The sequence below is a fragment of the Balaenoptera acutorostrata genome, chromosome 10 (assembly GCF_949987535.1).
Source record: "Balaenoptera acutorostrata chromosome 10, mBalAcu1.1, whole genome shotgun sequence".
Taxonomy (NCBI): Eukaryota; Metazoa; Chordata; class Mammalia; order Artiodactyla; family Balaenopteridae; genus Balaenoptera; species Balaenoptera acutorostrata.
Genome location: NC_080073.1, coordinates 68,536,768 through 68,560,231, shown reverse-complemented (window position 1 = coordinate 68,560,231; position 23,464 = coordinate 68,536,768). Strand labels below are relative to the sequence as shown.

At 35.5% G+C, this 23,464-nt stretch overlaps 1 protein-coding gene across 3 annotated transcripts in view; it reads left to right on the top strand.

Moving 5' to 3' along the window:
• SRPK1 (SRSF protein kinase 1) overlaps window positions 1-23,464 on the top strand; it is a 92,793-nt gene that overhangs the window by 45,640 nt on the left and 23,689 nt on the right. For all 3 annotated transcript variants that reach the window (XM_057555001.1, XM_057555000.1, XM_057554999.1), the window contains 6 exons: window positions 8,782-8,900; window positions 9,938-10,046; window positions 10,967-11,054; window positions 12,133-12,220; window positions 21,618-21,724; window positions 22,709-22,874. In XM_057555001.1, coding sequence (XP_057410984.1) covers window positions 8,782-8,900; window positions 9,938-10,046; window positions 10,967-11,054; window positions 12,133-12,220; window positions 21,618-21,724; window positions 22,709-22,874 — 677 coding nt within the window. The remainder of the gene's footprint in view (window positions 1-8,781; window positions 8,901-9,937; window positions 10,047-10,966; window positions 11,055-12,132; window positions 12,221-21,617; window positions 21,725-22,708; window positions 22,875-23,464) is intronic.

The following is a 23,464-nucleotide window of genomic DNA, read 5'->3' as shown; positions in this document are numbered from 1 at the left end:
TTCCTTTCCCATGTTAGGGAAGTTTTCGACTATAATCTCTTCAAATATTTTCTCTGGTCCTTTCTCTCTCTCTTCTCCTTCTGGGACCCCTATAATGCGAATGTTGTTGCGTTTAATGTTGTCCCAGAGGTCTCTTAGGCTGTCTTCATTTCTTTTCATTCTTTTTTCTTTAGTCTGTTCCGCAGCAGTGAATTCCACCATTCTGTCTTCCAGGTCACTTATCCGTTCTTCTGCCTCAGTTATTCTGCTATTGATTCCTTCTAGTGTATTTTTCATTTCAGTTATTGTATTGGTCATCTCTGTTTGTTTGTTCTTTAATTCTTCTAGGTCTTTGTTAATCATTTCTTGCATCTTCTCAATCTTTGCCTCCATTCTTATTCCGAGGTCCTGGATCATCTTCACTATCATTATTCTGAATTCTTTTTCTGGAAGGTTGCCTATCTCCACTTCATTTAGTTGTTTTTCTGGGGTTTTTTCTTGTTCCTTCATCTGGTACATAGCCCTCTGCCTTTTCATCTTGTCTGTCTTTCTGTAACTGTGGTTTTTGGTCCACAGGCTGCAGGATTGTAGTTTTTCTTGCTTCTGCTGTCTGCCCTCTGGTGGTTGAGGCTATCTAAGAGGCTTGATGGGAGGCTCTGGTGGTGGGTAGACTTTCTCGTTGTTTTGAAATGCAATTTTATTTAATACTAAATTCTCATATTTACTTGAGTCTGTGGCTAGATTTCATTCTGATCCAGTACCAGGACTACAGGGTTTTAATTACTATAGTTTGTTATATTTTGCTATCTGGGAGCCAAATTCCCAATTATTTCTCTTGTTTGAAAAATTTTTGGCTGATTTTGCTAATTTCCCTTTCTAAGATTTTACTGGTCAGGTTCTACAAAATACCATGTTGCTTTCAATTGAGATTGTTTTGAATTTATGGATTACTTTCTGGAAAATTGACACTTAAAGTTTTGATTCTTCCCATCTAGGAGTATTCTATAGCTTGCTTTTGTTAGTTTGTTAAAGCATCATATACCCTTCAGATGTGTGTGTTTCTAGATTTTAGAGCTGTTGCTGTTGCAAATTTATTTTTATCTATTACATTTTTTATTGGTTATTGCCATTATGTAGAAATACTTTTGTTTTTGTAATTTGTATGGTAGTTTGTTTCTTCCTTGCCTAAAAACCCTTTATTGGTTGCACTAATTTTTCTCCAATTTTCTAGGTAAATAGCCACTTTGTAATGGTGACAGTTTGGTTCTTTTTCTTGCCTTAAATTAGTATCTGTGACTGCAAGTACAACTTTGAAAAGTAGCCATTAAACTGTGTAATTGTGATGAACATCTGTCTTTTGTAGGAATGCTCCTATAATGTTTCTGTGATTTTTCTAATAGATAACTTTGAGTTGAGTAAGTTTCTCTCCACTTCATTCCTAGATTACCAAGTGTTTCAGTCTCAAATGCATCTTGAATTTTGTCAGATGTCTTCATAATTTTTCTAAGAGTTTTCTTCTGTACATATATTAAATAGTGAATAACAGTAAGTTTCCTGTTTGATTATCCTTTTATGTCTGTTTGTGAATATTACAATATTCAGTAGTTGTATATGAAGTTCACTGGTGAAACTGAGCAGTAGTTTTCAGTTTGTTGTGTGTGTGTGTGCACACGCACGCACGCACACGTGCATGCATCTGTGTTATTCTCTTCTGCTTTAGATGTCAGGGTTATGCTAGTGCTCTCAAATTAACTGGAAAGCTTTTCCAACTCTTAGAGATGCACTGGTACACTTTATTAACTGGTATTCTTTGTTGAAAATGTAGTAGCACTTGACCTTACTGTCTGACCAACTGAACTTGTTGCCTTTTGGGGTGACTCTTCAATTATTTAATCTCCATGATTGTTATATCTCTGTGGGGTTTTTTTTTTAAATTAGTTTTGCCAGAGGCTTATCTATCTTATTAATCTTTTTCAAATAATTAACTTTCAATTTAGAGTTAAAATTTTACTCCTTTTATTTCTAGCTCTTTATTCAGTTAACAACAGCTTTTCTTGTTTTCTAATTGGTATACTCATGGTTATAAATTTTTCTCTTGAGTAAAGCTGAGTATGTCATAGATTTTAACATGTAATGCACTTATACCTAAATACTTTGAAATTTTAAATTTCATTTCCTCTTTAAATCAAGATCTGCCAAGATATTTTCATTTTATTCTATAGTATGCCAATTTTTTTTAATGTTTGGAAAGAATGGATATAAAGTTACATATACGAATATATCAATTTAGATCAAACTTGTTTGTTATTTAAATTCTCTCCGTGCACTTTTCATTTATTTGAATTGTTTATTCTCCATAAAACAAACAGAAGAATCTAAGTTAACTATAGAAAATTTTTGTGCAGATATAGATTTTTTCATGAATTAGGCATGCAGTTGAATCTCTCCTTTCCCCATTGCCACCATTTGTATTTTGTGATAAAGCCGTGATTAACCTGAGAGAGGCAATATAAAGTCACTTTTTGGGGTAACTTGATGGATAAGGTAAATAAGATTCCCAAGTGTCTGATAATGTTTTAGCAAAATCTCAATAAGCCAACCATATGTTAGATTCATACTTGAACTTGAAAGCAATCAGAGCCAATATTTTTTAAACAAAATATTTGAGATATACAAAAAAAGAAAAAAGAATAAAGTAATAAATAATAAAATGGTAGCTCCTACCCAGCTTAAGAAAATGTCATTACTGTACAGGTGATGCCCACTTGTACTCCTCCTTGATCATATCTCTATATTATAGTTCACTTGTGGAATTAATAGCTATCCTGAATTTAGCCTGTATTTCTTTTGTGTTGTTGTTTCGTTTTTCATTCTTTTTTCTCAGCTTTTTAAAAACTGAGATATAATTGACATATTGTGTAAGTTTAAAGTGTACAACCTATTGATTTGGTGGATTTATATCACATTGATGGATTTATATTACATTATGATTGCCATTGTAGTATTAGCTAATACCTCTGTTACATCTCATAATTATTATTTCTTCCAGTGGTGGGAACAGTTAAGATCTAGTCTCTTAGAAAGTTTTATGTTCGTAATACAGTTTTATTGTCTATAATCACTGTACTGTGTGTTAGATCTCTAGGATTTATTTACCTACTAGTTGCAGTTGTGTAATTCTTTATATTTTAACTATATATTGGCTGTTTTGTATGTTTTAAAAATTTGATTGAAGGTGATGCATTGTATTTATTCTGCAGCTTGCTATTTGCATTCCACCTTATGTTTGTGCAGTTTATTCAAGCTGATGCTTGTAGCTTATTCATTTTCACTGTTGGGTATAATATTTTATTATATCAAAATACTATAACTTACTCATTCTCCTCTTGATGGACATTTAGTTGTTTCCTGCTTTTCGTTATTACAAACAATGCTGCTCTGAACACGATTGTATATGCTTCTTCTAGGGTGTTCATAGCAGCAAGATTCATAATAGCTAAAGAGTAGAAACAACCCAAATGTCCATCAGCTGATTAATGGATAAATTAAAATGTGGTCTATCCATATAATGGAATATTATTCAGCCATAAAAAGTAATGAAGTACTGATACATCCTACAACATGGATAAACCTTGAAAACGTGTTAAGTGAAAGAAGTCAGTCACAAACGACTGCATAATATGTGATTCCATTTATATGAAATATGCAGAATAAGCAAATTCATAGAGACAGAAAGTAGACTAGTGTTTCCCAGAGTCTGGGGGAAGAGTGTAATGGTGAGTGACTGTTAATGGGTTTGGGGCTTTTGGGGTTGGGGGGGGAATGAAAATGTTCTAAATTTAGATTGTGGTGATATTGCACAACTCTGAATATACTAAAACCACTGAACTGTACACTTTAGATTGGTGAGCTTATGGCATGTGAATTATATCTCACTAAAGAAGTTAAAGATAATTTCTAGGACAGTATTTTTCAAACCCAACCCACTAGTAGGTTATAAACCAATTTTAGTGAGTCAGAATAGAGTTTGCAGGGTGTTTTTGTTTTGAGCTGTAAGAATTTCTTCATTTATTCTTTAGAAAACGGGAGCGGGGAGCTCACGTGGCTAGTTTGAGTATATAAATTCATGAAATGTTTAAGTGAAAACTCGTAAATAGCATATTTATGATAGTTATGAATATATAATATTTGGCTGCAAAAAATTCAGTAAATTTTTGTTTGGTACTTTGGTTTTACTATTTATTTGGGTGATTAGTGATGATTATACCAGAAATGGAATCTTGAAAGGATCTTCGGAAATAAGAGAGAACACTCTAATTTGGCTTTTATCATCTCTTTGTTCACACTCCAGAGTTTCCGTGTCAAATCTGTCAAGCTTTTCCGCTACTTTCTGCCTTTCTCCCAGATTTTTGCCTTGGCTCTATTCTGTACCGCAGCCAAATACATTCCTATTTCTAACATTCTGGTGTTTTGATCAGGTTATAAATTGACTCCTTTGGAAGCATACTGCTATTAAAATTAGATCTGTTGTCCATTTCAGTTTATATTAGAGATTTTGTAGATGGTACTGGGTTAAATTTTATATGCTTTGAGAGCTTTAAAGTACTGATACAGTTTTTGTCTTCTGAATATGAATAACAAATACTTGAGGCATGAAAATAGATATGAAGAGTTTAAAATCACAGATTGAAACTATTTTAGAACTCTCCTTTTTTGTTCTAGGAAGAATTGTTTTCAGTTTCAAATGTTAATAAGCTGAAATTTCTTTCTGTAATATTTCTTCAGATTTTTTATACTATTTTCTTATAACAACCATCAATCAAAGTTATAGTGGTTTTGAGCTCTTTAATCATGTCATCGTCTTATCCTCATTATCTAATAGTAACTATCTCTGTTTTCTCAAATTTTCTCTTCTTGTTTTTGGTTTTTGTCTTTCTGACAGAGGCTTTTTTTTTTTTTTAATTTATTTACTTATTTTTGGCTGTGTTGGGTCTTCGTTTCTGTGCGAGGGCTTTCTCTAGTTGTGGCAAGCGGGGGCCACTCTTCATCTCAGCGCGCGGGCCTCTCACTATCACGGCCTCTCTTGTTGCGGAGCACAGGCTCCAGACGCGCAGGCTCAGCAGTTGTGGCTCACGGGCCTAGTTGCTCCGCGGCACGTGGGATCCTCCCAGCCCAGGGCTCGAACCCGTGTCCCCTGCATTGGCAGGCAGATTCTCAACTACTGCGCCACCAGGGAAGCCCGGCTTTTTTTTTTTTAATTTATTTTATTGAAGTATAGTTGATTTACAGTGTTGTGTTAATTACTGTTGTATAGCAAAGTAATTCAGTTATACATATAAATATGTTCTTTTTCATATTCTTTTCCATTATGGTTTATCACAGGATATTGAGTATAGTCCCCAGTGCTATACAGTAGGACCGTAGTTTATCCATTCTATATATAATAGTTTGCATCTGCTAATCCTAAACTCCCAGCCCATCCCTCTCCCACCCACTCCTGCTTGACAACCACAAGTCTATTCTTTATGTCTAAAACTGGGACCTTTAGTCAGTAAAACTGGTGTGTGTGTTTTGGCACGAGGCTGGGAAAAAATTAGACTGAGGATGTCATTAAAAGGCAATATTTAACGTGAGGGGCTTGTGGTTGCCAGGCCATTTTTGCCTTCCTCTGACAGAGGCTTTTTTCAGTTGTCTGATGTTCATTGATTGACATCATGTATAAAAAGCATAGCATTAGTAAAACATGGGCAGTTTGAGAAAGCCAAGACAATGCAGGGATCAGAAGGAAACTTAAAAACTATAATCATATCCTGAAGAGAAAAGAAGGCGTAGGAGTCTGTCGAAAAAGAATGTTCAAGAGAGAAAAAAAAAAGTATGGGAAACTAAAATACGGTAGAAATTTAAAGGATAATACAAGTTAGGAAGATAAATCTGGAAAGTAGAATGAAAAACTTAAAGATGCATAAATAAGAGAAAATATATGAAGATTAATGAAGTAGACCAGTAGATCCAGAATCTGGAGGGGGAAAAGTTCCAGAGAGAGTAGACAATATGAAGAAGATTGAATTTTCAGTGAATTACAGGAAATTTTCTCAACTGAATGAATCTCTATTTTGCAAGTACATAGAAAGTACTAGCAAGATGGATTTTTTTAAAAACCACTCTGGAAATTTCAGAACATGGGGATTAAAGAGAAGGTCCTTCAAAACAAAAAACAAACAAAAAACACCTTCCAGGGAGAAAAACAAGCCCTATTTCAAAGCTCAGAAGACATTGATGGACTTGTCAACAGCACCACTGAAAGCTAGAACGCAACAGAGCAGTGTATTTTATACCCAGACTGGCAGTCAAGGATGAGAATAAAATAAAATAAAGATAGGAGAGATCTTAATAAATTTACCTCCCATGCACTCATTCTCCAGAAGTTACTGATAAATGTGCACTATGAAAATGGAGTAAATCAAGATAGAGGAAGACTGTGGGATTGAGGACACAGGACATCCAACACACACAGAGATGACAGAACATTTAAGACATTATGTATATACTTAAAATTAATAAATATAAATTAAGTGTATTTTTTAATGAAATTTAAAAGTTAAAAATTGGATTTTTTCCCCTTTTGTTGATCAATTTCTCTTATTGATTTAGAATGAGACAGGATTTTCTTCTGTACCAGCCATGGTCAGGATAGAGACTTGTATTTTACATTGAGACCTGGAACTTATAATTCCTTTTTGAATCCTTGAACTGGGAATGATACTTAATAATGTTTGGTTTTATAACTAAAAACAACTTCACAAATACATATTCTTCCAAAAATGTTGCGAATCTTTAAAAAATAAATTTTTAACTTTACTACTCCCATGATACTTGTGGAATTGTAATATTCCAGCATTTTCATGTCTGTTTTTTGCTACTTATATTTCACTACTTTTCAAAAATTTCTCAATTGTAGTTCTTAAAATGAAATTTTAATTGCAAAAGGCAACAAGTTTGAAATCAGAGAATTTGTTTTAGAAACATGTCTTAATCATAAATTTGGAAATGTTCATTCAGACTCATTATTTCCACTTAGGAAAGTAAGCCAGGTAGTTCCATACTGAATAAATTTCCCAAGGACATGTTTTCACTGAGAATGAACACATTGAATCCTGCAGTTTTATAACTACTTTTGTATCCTCTGGGGGACAAAAAAGTACCAAGAATTGAGGCAGGTTGGAATGGCCACCAAAAATCTAAATCTAGTCATGCTTGCCAAGGTATTTCTTAGGTCTCAACAGCCCATGTAACTGATTCTGCTATTATAATTTTCTGTTAAATTGAATCTTTTGAAAAAACAATCTGATGAAATAGGTTTGAAAACACAAATAAAATACTGGAAAATGGGAATTAAAATTCCTTTTCCTACAACTACTGAAAAGAGTGCTATGGACACTGTTTCTTTTGCTTAAAGCTTTACGAAGCAGGCAGCTAATAAGTGTCAGAGCCTGAATGCAAATCCAAGTCTTTCTGCCTCCTGAACTACTACTCAGTGCTGAAAAATTTTGATATGACTAATTGATGGCATGTAGAGAAAGGGATCAATTTGGAAGTGTTTAATACATTATAAAATGAGATACCATTTTTACCTGTTAAATAAGCTAAGTTTTCTGAACTTAGTAATGCTTAAATACTGGAAGTCCATATGTAGCTGGAGGTGTAATTCACTACAACCCTATCAGAAAAGTCATACTATGTAATAATCCTAAAAACTGTTCATGGCCACAGACCGGAAGGAAATAGTCCAAAGTGTTAATATGTTCAGAGTAGAGATCTAACAAAATAATTATTTTCCAAATTTCCTACATTTAACTTTTTTTTTTAAATTTATTTTTGGCTGTAGTGGGTCTTCACTGCTGTGCGCAGGCTTCTCCTTGTGGTGGCTTCTTTTGTTGCAGAGCATGGGCCCTAGGTGCGTGGGCTTCAGTAGTTGTGGCACACGGCCTCAGTAGTTGTGGTACGCGGGCACTAAGCGCACGGGCTTCAGTAGTTGCAGTGCATGGGCTCGTGGCACGTGGCATGTGGGCTCTAGGGTGCAGGCTTCAGTAGTTGTGGCGAACAGGCTTAGTTGCTTCGCGGCATGTGGGATCTTCCTAGACCAGGGATCAAACCCGTGTCCCCTGCATTGGCAGGCGGATTCTTAACCACTGCACCACCAGGGAAGTCCTAACATGTTATTTTTATAAATAGGGGAAATGTTTCTATCTTTATCTGGTAGTTTAACTTTAGGGAAATAATTCTAAATACAGAATAAAGATTATCTAAAAATACTCAACAGCTTTATTTTTTAGTAGTGAAAAATTAGAAACAAATGTCCAGCTGAGCAGAATGTACCAGAGTAAATAGTGATACTTCTATGGGAAATATGTAAGACTTAAGAGATTGCATAGGTATGAGGGGGAAAGTTTACAGTATAATAGGCAAAGCCGGATACAGATTTGTTTATCAAGTATGTGATTACCGATATATATTTTTATAAAAATACAGCAGATTACTGGAAGAAGGTCTAGTAGTTTTATCAGCAGTTTTGTTTGGACATTGAGATTCAAGTAATTTTTTCCCTTTGTACTTTTATATATTTTCCAGATTTTATTTAGTCATGTACTGACTTTTTAAGGCTAATATTTTCCTAACATGAGGTAAAGTGATAGGTAATGTTTTCCTAGGCTGCCACTACATAACATTCTGTTTGTAGTATCTGTTAATTGGTCCTGTTTTCTTCTGTCCATATGGAATGAACATGTTTGTATTATTTCTTAGATCTGAAACTCAGCACCGAGGCTCTGCTCCCCACTCTGAGAGTGATCTCCCAGAGCAGGAAGAGGAGATTCTGGGATCTGATGATGATGAGCAGGAAGATCCCAATGATTATTGTAAAGGTAAGATTTTCTGTGAGGAGATACTAAGTAAGATGTGATCCATGTATATGCAGTTTTTCATTTGAATATTTGGTTTATCAGCGTAAACAGTTTTAATGCTTTCTGCTTATTGCATCCTTTTCTCTAAGTATAGGAATTAGTATTTCCTTTTACTTTGATTTAATTAAAGCTTAGTTTAAATTAAATTTGTTTCTACTCCTTAAAAACGATAGTGCATATTTACCTTAGAAAATTTCAGAAATATGTTAAACAAAAAGAAAACAAAAGCCGTCTATAATGCTGTCACCCAGAAGTAACCAGTGGTAAGATTTGGTATGTAGACTTTTGAAAAACACCTTTCACTACTCTTTTCTCAAAGTGATGATTGCTAAGATACATTAAACTGGAATTATAGATACTTAAACTGTGTCATAAGGTTGCCTGTTATCTTTTCTGTTTCTTTTATGAAACTTTCCAGGATTCTTGGGTAGGATATTATAACAGAATATCTCTTAACCATTGAGGAGAACCTGGTTCTTCTCAGTAGGCAGAGATGCATGTTTAAATCCCTTGATTCCTGCCACTGTTGGCAGCCTTTTCAGGCCTTCCTGATTTTTATGTTTTAGAAAAGCAATTTCTTTTTTTAAAGTTAAATAAATGGAATTCATTAATCTCTCTCCTAAAAAAACAGCCTGAGACTACAACTATAAATAGATTTATATGTTTAGATAAATCTTGGATTACTGAGGGGCAAGAATGTTGTGAAACATAACCTTATTTTTGTTTGAGGATGACTTATTTTTTTAAGTAATCATTGGTTGTTCCACAAAGCATCACTTGCTCACTCTAAATCATTACTCTTATTCTTTAAGATATTTTTTGTAACATGAGCTCAATAATACTGTGTTGCTGACTTGACTTAACATTTTCTGTTGTTGAGTTGGTTGTGTTAGAAGAAACCATTTTTATTTGCTAAAAGGTGTATAGATGTTGAAAAATGTGTTGTGAGATACCTTTTCTTACTACTTAACTGACTATTTCCCCCCTGTTTCTTCCAGGAGGTTATCATCTTGTGAAAATCGGAGATCTATTTAATGGGAGATATCATGTGATCCGAAAGTTGGGCTGGGGACACTTTTCAACAGTGTGGTTATCATGGGATATTCAGTAAGTTTTAGTGATCCTGCAGGAGAATTAGGTGATTCCTAAATGTTTGTGTCTGATTTTCCACTTTTAGTCTAAGCTCTAGACTGATTTCTTGATAAGAATCTTATTACTGAGAATCTTGATGTTCTTGGGCAAATGACTTTCCTCAGATGAGGAGTCAGCTTAGAGGAGACACAAGATTGATGAAATTAGTATCAGTAAGGCGCTTGAAACTCCCAAATTCAAAACATTACAAATACCCAAAGAAAGTGTAGTATGTAAGTTCATAGTTTTTCTCATTGGAGTAGAGCTAAATTTTTAGATGATGCCCTAGACCAACCTTTGTGAAATTACTTATTTTCTTGTATTTTGTTTTGATAACAGATTTGTTCAGCCATACAGTATAAAACTTCTCTACATAAAAATCACAGGCAATTAACATTGGATGTTTACCTAAAAGTGTACCATCTATCTTTGGTGAGACAGCAGTTGCTATCTATGTGCTTAATTTTTTTATCAGTTTTTCACCCAAGTATTTCTTCTGGCTTCTTAGAGGAAAGTATTATAGCTTTTAACCTTTTAGGTTTTGCTATACAGATATACAGAATACTTCTGATTTGGTGGAGCTTTCCCCCTTATTTATCCCCACTTCATGGTTTTACTTGGATTCACGGAGCATTCAGAAAGTAGATTTTAACTTAGAGGAAATGTTTGGTGACTGACATTACCCAGGAACAGATTTTCTTCTTCTCATAAGTTAAATTTGGCCAGTTAGTGCTATTAACAGGTGTAGGTGATCCCATAGTAGTAGTTCGTGTTTGAGTACAGGGAATATGAAGTCAATATTTGTACTTCTGTCACTGTCTCCCAGTTTTAGTTAAATCTTAGCTTCCTAACATAAAGGTAGAGCATTTAGTCTTAATCGCCTGTTTGTTTCTTAGGGGGAAGAAGTTTGTGGCAATGAAAGTAGTTAAAAGTGCTGAACATTATACCGAAACAGCACTAGATGAAATCCGGTTGCTGAAATCAGTAAGTATTAGATTGTATGTGTGAGCTGCAAAGCATTATAAATAAATGAAGTTTTATTCAGTTAAGATATACCAAGTGTATACTCTTTGGCATGGCTAATTTTTACTGTAAAGTTCTAGTATCCTTAAAGAGGTAGAGGAAGACAATATTTACACATCCTGTGTATGGGGTAGGGAACTGGTGGAATATGCTGCGATGGGAATTTTCCCTACATATACAATGGAAAAAAACCTTGCAAATAAACAAAAATGTTTATTGAGTATGTTTCATGTGCCAGATAGCACAAAGAATGTTTTTCTTTCCTGCTGTGGTTAAAAGAAAAGTTGTGTGAATAAATATATAATATCTATTTTGTTTTAAAATCTTATACAAATATATAAAAATAAGCACTATATTTACTAATTCCCTTTTATTACCTGGAAACTTAGGTAAATATTATCAAAAGCTTATTTTCAGTTTTGTTACAAATTAGTAAATGTCAGTGTAGTAGAAGGAGCTTAAACTCAGAGTTAGAAAACATGAGTTTTAGGGCCAGCTCTATCCGAATATATCCTTCAACTCATCTTTTTATTTCTTCTGAGCCTTAGGTTTTTCATTTGTAAAGTGAGGAAGCTAGACCAGGAGAGCTCCGAGGAAGTACTTTTCAAAGTGCCGGTCTGTGATAAGATAAGGAGCTCATGCCCCAAAGTAAATCAGTGTACTGCTTCCTTCCCTCAAAGTTTTTCTATGAAAAAAAATGAAGGCTGAATAAACAGTATGGTTAGTGCAATGGTTGATTGCATCCTGCAAAAGCTCCTGAATTCCTCCTGGCCTGGTAACTAGCAGTTAATTTGGGAGTAGCAAAATGGTATAATTAAACAATAGTCTTTGTTGATTGTGTTTTCTTTTGTGAACTGCTTATATTAAGTTCTTTGTCTGTTTGAGCTATTAAAATTTTATGTTTGTCTCATAGATTTGTATGAGCTCTTTCTTGGAGTAATCCTTTGTTATATTTGCTGCAGATATCCCCTCCACCACCACCATTTGGTTTATTTCTATGGTTTCCCTTTTGCTAAGCATTGTTTCTTCCCTGTTGTAGGTTCGCAATTCAGATCCTAATGATCCAAATAGAGAAATGGTTGTTCAACTACTAGATGACTTTAAAATATCAGGAGTTAATGGAACACGTATCCTTTTTAAAACCTATTTGAAAACAAATCATGAAATAACTTTATCCCAAAGAAAGGAACGAGATTTGTGCAGGTAACATTGGTCTCTTCTCTCAAAACAAACTATAATCAAATTACTTTATTTTATTGTAAACTTTTGAACACAGATATGAATCAGTTCTCTTTGTATGTTGTGATTTTTTAGGCTATTGGCTTTACACTTTTTTCCTTTTTTCAGGCAAATTAAAACCAAACGCAAAAGAAACTTTTTAAAAAAAGAACCTTGTGCTAGTAAGTAGTTTCTATGATTTTTATCAATTAGCGCAGAAATTTTAATGGAGTTAATGAGAAATACTGGGTAAAGGACTTCCCTGGTGGTCCAGTGGTTAAGAATCTGCCTGCCAATGTAGGGGACATGGGTTCGATCCCTGGGCCAGGAAGATCCGCAGAGCAACTAAGCCCGTGTGCCACAACTACTGAGCCTGTGCCCTAGAGCCCGCAAGCTGCAACTACTGAAGCCCGCGCACTCTAGGGCCCGTGCTCCACAACAAGAGAAGCCACCGCAGTGAGAAGCCCCCGCACCTCAACGAAGAGTAGCCCCACCTCGCCGCAACTAGAGAAAGCCCACGCGCAGCAATGGAGACCCTGTGCAGCCAAAAATAAATTAATTAATTAATTAAAATTTAAAAGAAAGAAAGAAATACTGGGTAAACAAGAATTTAATGCATTTTATCTCACTATTTAAGAGGCTGTACATGTATGCTTAAAATCTAAACAGGTGTAATTGTTCACATTCTGTCATAATGGAAAAACTGACTTGTTTTATGTTTTGATCCAGAATTTTAGAATTTTAAAGTTGGAAGGAATGTTAGCTGTTTTTTTCCCCACAGGTTAATATCAGAGTGACATGCACAGAAGTAATTGAAAGGTTGTTGCAACAGCTATGCTTGTAAAGGCCTATCACATTTTTCAGAATGAAAGATGAAGAAGAATCTCACTTGGATTGGAGAGTCTGAAACCTGTTTATAAACTATTTTAAAATGTATAAGGAAAGACATTGCATATATCATTCTACTTTCCCTGCATGTTTAGCTTCTCTTAGCACACATTTTTAATTGCCAGTGATGATCTTTTTTTAAGGAGATGGGCTACATAGGGCCCATCTCTAATCATGTGGACTATGGTTAGAGATTTGAACAGAGAAGCAAGGAGAGAGGATGAGAAAGGAGAGAGAACAGGTGATAACATAAAGATTTTATCTATCATTCTGAAGTTAGTTTTCAGTTACTTCCTTGGAGAAATATAAATCAAATCCCCCCCTTCCCCAAATCTCTAAGGAAACTGGTACAAGAATCATTCCATATGAATCATCATTTTACGTCTGTTGTGATCATTTCATAGATGGCTTACTCTGTGTGTGTGTGTGTGGTATGCATGTTTTCAAAGAATTAAGAGGAAGGCTAACCATGAAATAAAACCATACAGGATGTCATGATGGCCATTAGGTTACGTTTCCCTATTTCTTCATCTTGTACTGTTTCTCACTGTGCCACATTTTCCTATTAATTTGGGAATATTGTAGTAAAACTGCAGAAATATTCTAAATAGTCTCCTCAGTAATGCTGAGTACCTTTATTTGACCCTAAGCAAGAAGGCTTTGTTTTTAACTATTGAAATATCTTATTAGATTTGAATTTCAAGTTCTAAGACATTTTCCAGACACTACCAGATGGTTTCTTTGTAGTTTCTGTCCACTGAGTTCCTTTTTTATTCATTTCTGTCTTTATCCATAGCCATTTCTCTTTGCCCTTCCTCTTACTTGTCTCCCAGCTATCTTGGCTACTGCATTATTTGCTGCTTCTAGAGATTAGAAAGGATAAAACGCAGAGTACTGAGTTAAGGTTTAATGGATTATGTCATTCTCCTGCCCCTCATCTCTTTTCACAACACAGGTACACCTGCATGGAGCTATATATCTGTATTTTTCATTGTATCTGGGCATACTGCCTTTTCTCTGGAGCACTGTCCTTTCTCATATTGAAGTATCACAGGACTCTGAACTAGAAAGTTAATATAGACTTCAGTATAAATGGGTTCATTCTACTTCCATGAGTGGTGAGGGGAGAAGAGTGATTAAGAAGGGACAGCTGATTTTATATAATATTGACATTAGTAAGTGTCATTTTTGGCCACCTATGTGACCTACTATGTTTTAGGAAACCTTTTTTTTTTAGTATGTGTTTTACCTCTTTTCCTAGCTTTTCTTATAAGGCACTCTAAATGTGGCTCTTAATTAGTTTTCAGCCTTTTTTTTTTTTTTCCTTTACAACATCTCCCACAAAATTTTTTTTCACATATTCTTTTGATATTTTACCCAATTCTTCTTGTTTTTTAAGCTACTGAATGTTTGGTCATTTTTATATCACTGCTTACAAATTAAAATAACATTGTTGTCAAATTGTAATCTCTCAACAAATGAAAGTTAATATTGAAGCTAGGAACATGAAAATAACTTAAAAATTCTGTTTTCTGGTTTGTTTAATCAGTCTGCATTCTAAAATACCTTATTTTGATATATTTCATATATACAGAAGTAGAATAGTTTGATGAATCCTCATAGATCCATTACCCATTTCAGAAGTTATCAACTCACAGTCTTGTTTTGTCTGTATCTCCTGATAATTTTGTGACCAATCTTAAAGATATGTTTTCATCTGTAATTATTTTAGCATGTATCTCCAAAAGACAAAGACTTAAAATATAACCCCAACACAGTTATTATTCCTAAAACATTGGGGACCAGTTTCTTAAGTCCTTTTTTCTAGTCAGTGTTTCAGTCTCTCCAAATGTCTCATACTTTTTTTTTCTTTTAGTTTTTTAATTCTTAATTTCAGTCAGGAGCCACGAGGTTTTTGACAGTTCCTTTAGGATTTGGCACATCAAAATGTTCCAGGCTCATTTTGTGCATTTCTTGTCCCAAACCTGGGGTCAGCCATTTCTTTAAAAAGCCCTAATTCCTATGAGTTGGGAAATGAGAACAGAATCTAAGCGCTAGGTATACACTTTGCTACTGGGTTGATTATTGCCATCACTTTTGTGATTTCTTGATCCATTGCAAAGAGCAAATACCTTCATTCCCTTCCCCCCCTTCCTTTTTTTGGGTCACTTGAAGATGCCCGTGCAGCTTACTTTTGCGGGTGGGTGGGTTTATTTGTTGGTTTGTATTATTTTTTCTTTGTGTATTTCATTTTGGATAGTTTCTATTGCTATACCTTCGAGTTCACTAATCTCATTCTGCAGTGCTTAATCTGCCATTTATCCCATCCAGGGTATTTTTCTGCTTTTCATCTCAGAAGTTCAATTTGGGTCTCTTTTTTTTTTTCTTCCAGTCTTATTGAGGTATAATTGACATACAGCAGTGTATAAGTATAAGGACTACAGCATAATGATTTGACTTACATACATCATTAAATGATTATCACACAATAATTCATCTCATAAAATAACAAAATTAAATAGAAAAAAATATATTTTTCTTTGTGGTGAGAACTCTTAGACTTCACTCCCAGTAACTTACATATATAACATATAACATTGTTAATTATATTTATTGTATTGTACATTATATCCCTAGTACTTATCTTGTAACTGGAAATTTATACCTTTTGACTGCCTTCATCCAGTTTCCCCTCCCCTAACCACCACCTCTGGTAACCACAGATTTGATCTTTTTATTTTGAGTTTGTTTGTTTATTTTTGAAGTATAATTGACCTATAACACTATGTTAGTTCTGGTGCACAATGTGGTGATTTGATATTTCTATACATTTCAAAATGATCACTGTGATAAGTCTACTTAGTTTATGTTACCATACAAAGATATTACGTAGTTATTGACTATATTCCCCACACTGTACATTTCACACCCATGACTCACTTATTTTGCAACTGGAGGTTTGTACTACTTCATCTCTCTCACCTTTTCTTTCCTCCTTCCACCTTCCTCCCTTCTGGCAACCACCTGTTTGTTCTCTGTATCTGTAACTTTCTGTTATGTTTGTTCATTTGTTTTGTCTTTTATATTCCACATTATTAAGTGAAATCGTACAGTGTTTGTCTTTCTCTGTCTCACTCATCTCCCCATCCATGTCACAAATGGCAAGGTTTCATTCTTTTTTATGGCTGAGTCACATTCCATTAATACATATATACCACATCATCTTTGCGTCTCTCTTTTTTTCTATATATATCTTCTGTATCTCTTTTCAACATATGGAATACTACCATAACTGTTTAAGTTCCTTGTCTGCTAATTCTAACATCTGGGTCAGTTCTGGGTCAATTTCAAATGGTTGATTTATTACTGTATCTAATTTTCAGATACATTTTCCTGCACCTTTGTTGCCTGGTAGTCTTCGATTGAGACACTGTGATTTTTACCTTGTTGGCTGCTGGATATGTTGTATAGCTATAAATCTTGAGCTTTGTTCTGGGATGCAGTTGTTACTTGGAAGCAGTTTGGTCCTTTTCAGATTTTACTTTTATGATTTGTTAGATGGCTCCAGAGCAGTGTTCAGTCTAGGGCTAATCATTCCTTCTACTGAGGCAAGGTCTTCTGAATAATCTATCCAATGCCCCATGACTATGAATTTTTCTAGTTTTTTTTCTTAATTGAGATATAATTGACATGTAACATTGTATTAGTTTTGGGTGTACAACATAATGATTTGATAGATGTATACATTGCAAAATGAGTACCATAGTAAGTTTAGTTAACATCCATCACCACACATACTTACAGTTTTTTTCTTGTGATGAGAACTTTAAGATTTACTGTCTTAGCAACTCTCAAATACACAATATAGTATTATTAACAATAGTCACCATGCTGTACATTACACACCCAGGACTTACTCGTCTTTTTTTTTTTTTAATAAATTCATTTATCTATTTATTTTTGGCTGCATTGGGTCTTTGTTGCTGCATGCGGGTTTTCTCTAGTTGTGGCGAGGTGGGGCTATTCTTTGTTGTGGTGCGCGGGCTTCTCCTTGCGGTGGCTTCTCTTATTGGAGAGCACGGGCTCTAGGCGCGTGGGGCTCAGTAGTTGTGGCTCACGGGCTCCAGAGCACAGGCTCAGTAGTTGTGGTGCACGGGCTTAGTTGCTCCGCAGCATGTGGGATCTTCCTGGACCAGGCCTCAAACCCGTGTCCCCTGCATTGGCAGGCGGGTTCTTAACCACTGTGCCCCCAGGGAAGTCCCAGACTTACTCATCTTATAACTGGAAGTTTGCACCTTCTGACCACCGTCACCCATTTCCCCCACCCCCCACCTTTGGCAACCACTAGTCTGTTTTCTGTATCTATGAGTTTGTTGTTTTGTTTTGTTTTTAGATTCCACATATAAGTAAGATCATACAGTATTTGTCTTTCTCTGTTTTATTTCACTTAGCATAACACCCTTAAGGTCCATCCATGTTATCACAAATGGCAAGATTTCCTTCTTCTTATGGCTAAATAATATTCCATTGTGTATGTAGACCATATTTTCTTTATCCATTCATCCATCAGTGGACACTAGGGTTGCTTCCATGTCTTGGTTATTGTAAATAATGCTGCAGTGAACATGGGGGTGCACATCTTTTTAAGTTAGTGATTTTGTTTTCTTCGGATAAATACCCAAAAGTGGAATTGCTGGAACGTATGGTAGTTCTCTTTTTAGTTTTCTTGAGGAACCTCCGTACTGTTTTCCATAGTGGCTGTACCAGTTTACATTCCCACCAACAATGCACAAGGGCTCCTTTTTCTCCACATACTCACCAACACTTGTTATCGCTTGTCTTTTTTATAATAGCCATTCTAACAGCTGTGAGGTGGTATATCATTGTGGTTTTGATTTGCATTTCCCTGATGATTAGTGATGTTGAACACCTTTTCATGTACCTGTTGGCCATCTGTATGTCTTCTCTGGAAAAATACGTGTTCAGATTTTTTGTTCATTTTTTAATCAGATTGGGTTTTTTTCCTCCCTATTGAGTTATATGAGTTCTTTATATATTTTTGATATTAACCCCTTATCAGATCTTTGATTTGCAAATATTTTTTCCCATTTCATAGGTTGCCTTTTCATTTTCATTTTGTTTCCTTTGCTCTGCAGAAGATTTTTAGTTTGATGTAGTCCACTTGTTCATTTTTGCTTTTGTTGACTTTGTTTTTGGTGTCAGATCCAAAATATCATCGCCAAGACCAATGTCAAGGAGCTTACCACCTGTGTTTTCTTCTAGGAGTTTTATGGTGTCAGGTCTTATGTTCAAGTCGTTAATCCATTTTGAGTTGATTTTGGGGTCTAGTGTAAGATAATGGTCCAGTTTCATTCTTTTGCATGTAGCTGTTCAGTTTTCCCCCCATGATTTATTGAAATTACTGTTCCCATTGTAAGTTCTTGGCTCCTTTGTTGTAAATTAATTGACCATATATGTGTGGATTTATTTCTGGCCTATGACTATAACTGAATTTTTCTAGTCCTTTTCATGAGACCAGATACTGTTGGAGCCCTGTGAGAATGCTGGGCACTATTCCCTCTAATCCTTTCAGATGATTTTTTTCCCCTCTAGTAGTTTCCTCCTATACCTATGCTGATTACTACTCTACTGAATACTTGAGGGGGATCCCTTTGCACATCTCCAGGGTTCTCTTTCTCTGCAGCTCTCTCCTCGCTAGTATTGTTCTGTGAACCATAGCTGCTGCCTTGATCTCCCAGGACTCTCAGCTCCGTCTGTTTAACTCAAGGGTTTGCTTGGAGAGTCTCAAGATAGTAAGAAGACAGTGATCTCTCAGGGATCACTGCCTTCTTTGCCTGATGTCCAGGGTCTTTAAATCTGTTGTTTTATGTATTTTGTCTGATTTTTTTGTTGTCGCTTAAAGCAAGAGGGTTAAGCCAGTCCCTGTTACTCCATCTTGACTGAAGCAGAAGTTCCTAGATGTATGTTTAACTCTAAGAAATTACCAACCAGTTTTCCAAAGTGGTTGTACCATTTTATACTTCTGTTAGCATAATATGGGAGTTCTAATTGCTCCATATGCTCATCTACATTTGGTCATGTTAGTCTTTTTATTTTAGTTATCCTTTTGAGTTTGAAATAGTATCATCCTGTAATTTTGATTTGTATTTTCTGAGGTAGTCATGTCCCTTTTTTTTTTTTTTTTGTCATGTCCCTTTTTTAATCTTCTTTAATTAAGAACGGTTCCTTTCATGGCATTCACTGCCCCCACGCCCCACCGGCCAGAGAATCCAGACCAGTTGTATTGTTCCTTAATTTGGATTTGTCTGATTATTTCCTCATGATTAAGTTCATTAATCATTTTTGTCAAGTATGCTACATGGATGATGTTTTATTTTTCTCAGTGTATTATTACATCAGAGGGCACATAATGTGAATTTGTGCTTATCATTGGTGATGATATGTTTGATTACATGGTTAAGGCAGTGTCTGCTCGATTTCCCTGTTTAAAAGTATCTTTTTCCTTTTATAATTAATAAGCAACCTATGGGGTGATAGTGTGACACTGTGAGAATTCTTTTTCCCCTAGCAGTCTTCACTTAGTAGTTTTAGTATTCATTGATTCTTATCTGAATCAGTTCAGTTATTACTATAGTGATGGTAAAATGGTAATTTTTTATTTCTGTCATACTTTATGTATGTATTAGTTGGCTTTTTCTCTGAAGAAGACATTTTCCTCCCCCGAACACACACTTATTTTAGTATCCCGTTTGGATTCATTCTGTTTTTCATTTATAAGCTAATTCATAACTTCACTCTTTAAAATGTTCTCAACTTTGGCCAGTGGCTTCTTTTTTTTTTAAAATAGATTTATTTTATTTACTTATTTATTTATTTATTTATTGGTTGCGTTGGGTCTTCATTGCTGTGCACAGGCTTTCTCTAGTTGCAGCGAGCGGGGGCTACTCTTCGTTGAGGTGCGCTGGCTCCTCATTGCGGTGGCTTCTCTTGTTGTGGAGCATGGGCTCTAGGCGCACAGGCTTCAGTAGTTGTGTCACGTGGGCTTCCGTAGTTGTGGCTTGTGGGCTCTAGAGCACAGGCTCAGTAGTTGTGGTGCACGGGCCCAGTTGCTCTGCGGCATGTAGGATCTTCCCGGACCAGGGCTCGAACCCATGTCCCCTGCATTGGCAGGCGGATTCTTAACCAGCCAGTGGCTTCTTCAAGCTGGTTCCTGTTTCCTCCTGACGTGTTCCCTTACTGTTGGCACAGCAGGGTATTCCAGGCTTTCCCTGGAATTGGCCATTTCTTTAAGGAGTCCAGGTTTTCCTTTAGCAGAGAATCTTATTTAAAACAAAAGTCTGAGTGCTAGATCATTATTACATATGTATGTCTTTTTTTTTTTTTTTTTTTTAAAGAATTTGAACAATATTTTATTTATTTATTTATTTTTGCTGTGTTGGGTCTTCATTTCTGTGCAAGGGCTTTCTCCAGTTGCAGCAAGCGGGGGCCACTCTTCATCGCGGTGCGCGGGCCTCTGACTGTCGTGGCCTCTCCTGTTGCGGAGCACAGGCTCCAGACGCGCAGGCTCAGTAGTTGTGGCTCACGGGCCTAGCCGCTCCGCGGCATGTGGGATCTTCCCGGACCGGGGTACGAACCCGTGTCCCCTGCATTGGCAGGCGGATTCCTAACCACTGCGCCACCAGGGAAGCCCCCATATGTATGTCTTGACTTTCCAATTTATGTGGAAGCTTCTAGAGGTCAAAAATACCAACATCTTCTGACTAAAATCCCTGCAGTGCCCTAGCCCTGGCACTACTAGGCCCAAAGAGTATTCCTGTTATGAGGTGTGATTAGGGTGTTCATACATAAGAGAACACATGGTGGCAGTAGAATCAAGATTAGTTTTGTAAAGTAAAGAGCATAAAGCAAGTCAGTTTCCTATTTTTTTAAAATGTTGACATTTACATTTTTTAGCTCTTTTTGGGTACATTGTCTTCTTTCGCTAAAGCCAAATTTATTTTTCCTTGCTTTGATACTATGAGAGTAGGCGTTGTTACCCTGGACATTAGTTTTGACGTCAGGGAAGAGACTAATCAACACCTTAATTAAGCCTAGTGCTTTTACTAATTTTATGTATATGTTTCACTTTTATTTTTATCACTGAGTGTTTTAATGTGCATAGTTTTATTAATAAGCCAGCACCCCAGAGTTTTCCATATTTGGGGTATTTTCTGTGACTAAAGCATTAATTAACCTTTAGAATTTCAGAATATTGACAGCTAGATTTTCTTTTTTAGTCAAGCTCTATAACTCTTTATACTGAAAGAATACAATAATAATTTCATTGAGGTGGAACACAGCTTGTCTTGCCCCCTTTCTTCTCTTCTGTCTCCCTTTTCCTCCTTAACAAACTCCTAGATATCTGCATGGTGTTTGAAGTTTTGGGGCATCATCTGCTCAAGTGGATCATCAAGTCCAATTATCAAGGGCTTCCTCTGCCGTGTGTCAAAAAAATTATTCAACAAGTATGTATCTTAATATTTTCTGTGGTGGGGTTTTTTTTTAAGGTTATACTCCATTTATAGTTATTATAAAATATTGGCTATATTCCTTGTGTTGTACAGTATATCCTTGTAGCTTATTTATTTTATACATAATAGTTTGTATGTGGTAATTTTTTTAGATTCTTAAAGTGTCAGGAGTTTCCTATTTCCAATAGCATTTTTATTTTTAAAACTAGGTTTTTTTAATTGCTGAAATTATTTGTTCAGCCCCTAGGGTTTATTGTGTTTATTCTGTTTTTAAATGTTTTAGTGTAACCATTTTCCCCCAGGTTAATCATCTGTAATAATTATTAGGTGGGGAGCTGAGTGTAATGCCTGATTTTAGAAATTTGGAGCCCTTATCCAGAAGTTCTGGTTGCAAAAATTGATTATATATTAATAGAAAATTGTCAAATTTACCATCTCTTTATATAACATTATTCATGAGCATTTTCTCATATTCTAAACAGCTTTCAATATATAGTGAAGAAGTTTGTCATCAGGAAAGTGGTAATACCTCAGAGGGCTAACAGTTTGTTTAGATAATGTGTTTTGTTGGACAGAGCTCCAAACTGGGAAGCAAGAGACCTCAGTTCTTCATCAACAAGGATATTTGAATTTAAAGATACCTAAATCTCTTTCATGACCTACATTTCAGTAGTTAAAGGACAATGTCAACCGTTTATTCTTCGTCTCTGTAATGTATCAATAAATATCTCCAAATAGAATTAGCTTTGTAAAACTTGGAAGAACTTTTTATTGTAAATAAACTCTTGCCTTTGTTCATAGTTTACAGTTAATCTTTCTGGGGAAGTTTGTTGTGCTTTAAAAAAAATGCTTTCTCTGTAGAAAACTACCATATCATTTTTATTTTTTATTTTTTCAAAATGTTGTATTGTGATTTTTTCCCTCTCCAGAAAGACTTGTATTTTGTGTTTGCAAGTCTACTGCTCTATTCCCATTCAGGTGTTACAGGGTCTGGATTATTTACACACCAAGTGCCGTATCATCCACACTGACATTAAACCAGAAAACATCTTGTTGTCAGTGAATGAACAGTACATCCGGAAGCTGGCTGCAGAAGCAACAGAATGGCAGCGATCTGGAGCTCCTCCACCTTCTGGATCTGCAGGTATATTTTCCTTGGGGACTTCACTTTCATTAGAAGTTAAGAGAACTTCTTGTTTTTATTCCATTACCTGACAGTTAAGTAAAAGTAAAGCACCACTAATTCATTTAACAGTAAGATATAATAAGTACTTACATAAGAAATAGTTCCAGCCTTCAAAAGACTTTTTATACTCAGTATTATTCCCATAGGGGAAGAAGGCTGTGCCTTTTAGGTCCAGATATGTTGTGTATTATAAAAGCTGATTCATGTTGTTGTTAAAATGTTTTCTCTTGTGATTTGATGGTCTTTTTTGATGTTCATACATGCTCACCTATGTGAATCAGTGATCCCTGTGCAGGGGCAAGATAACATTGCTAGTAAGAGCTTGGGTTTAAGCACTGGAGTGGACATACCTATTTTGAATCCTTGGTTCATTCATTGAATGACCTTGGGCACATGACTTGACTTCTTTTTTCTCAGGCAGGAGTTACTGGGATTAAATTTCATGTTAAAGCAGTTAGTAGTATGCCACACAGTACTATGCGTTAAATAAATGGTGAGTACTATGATTATGATGACTTTTTTCCATTTGTGGTACAGATTTTAATTTT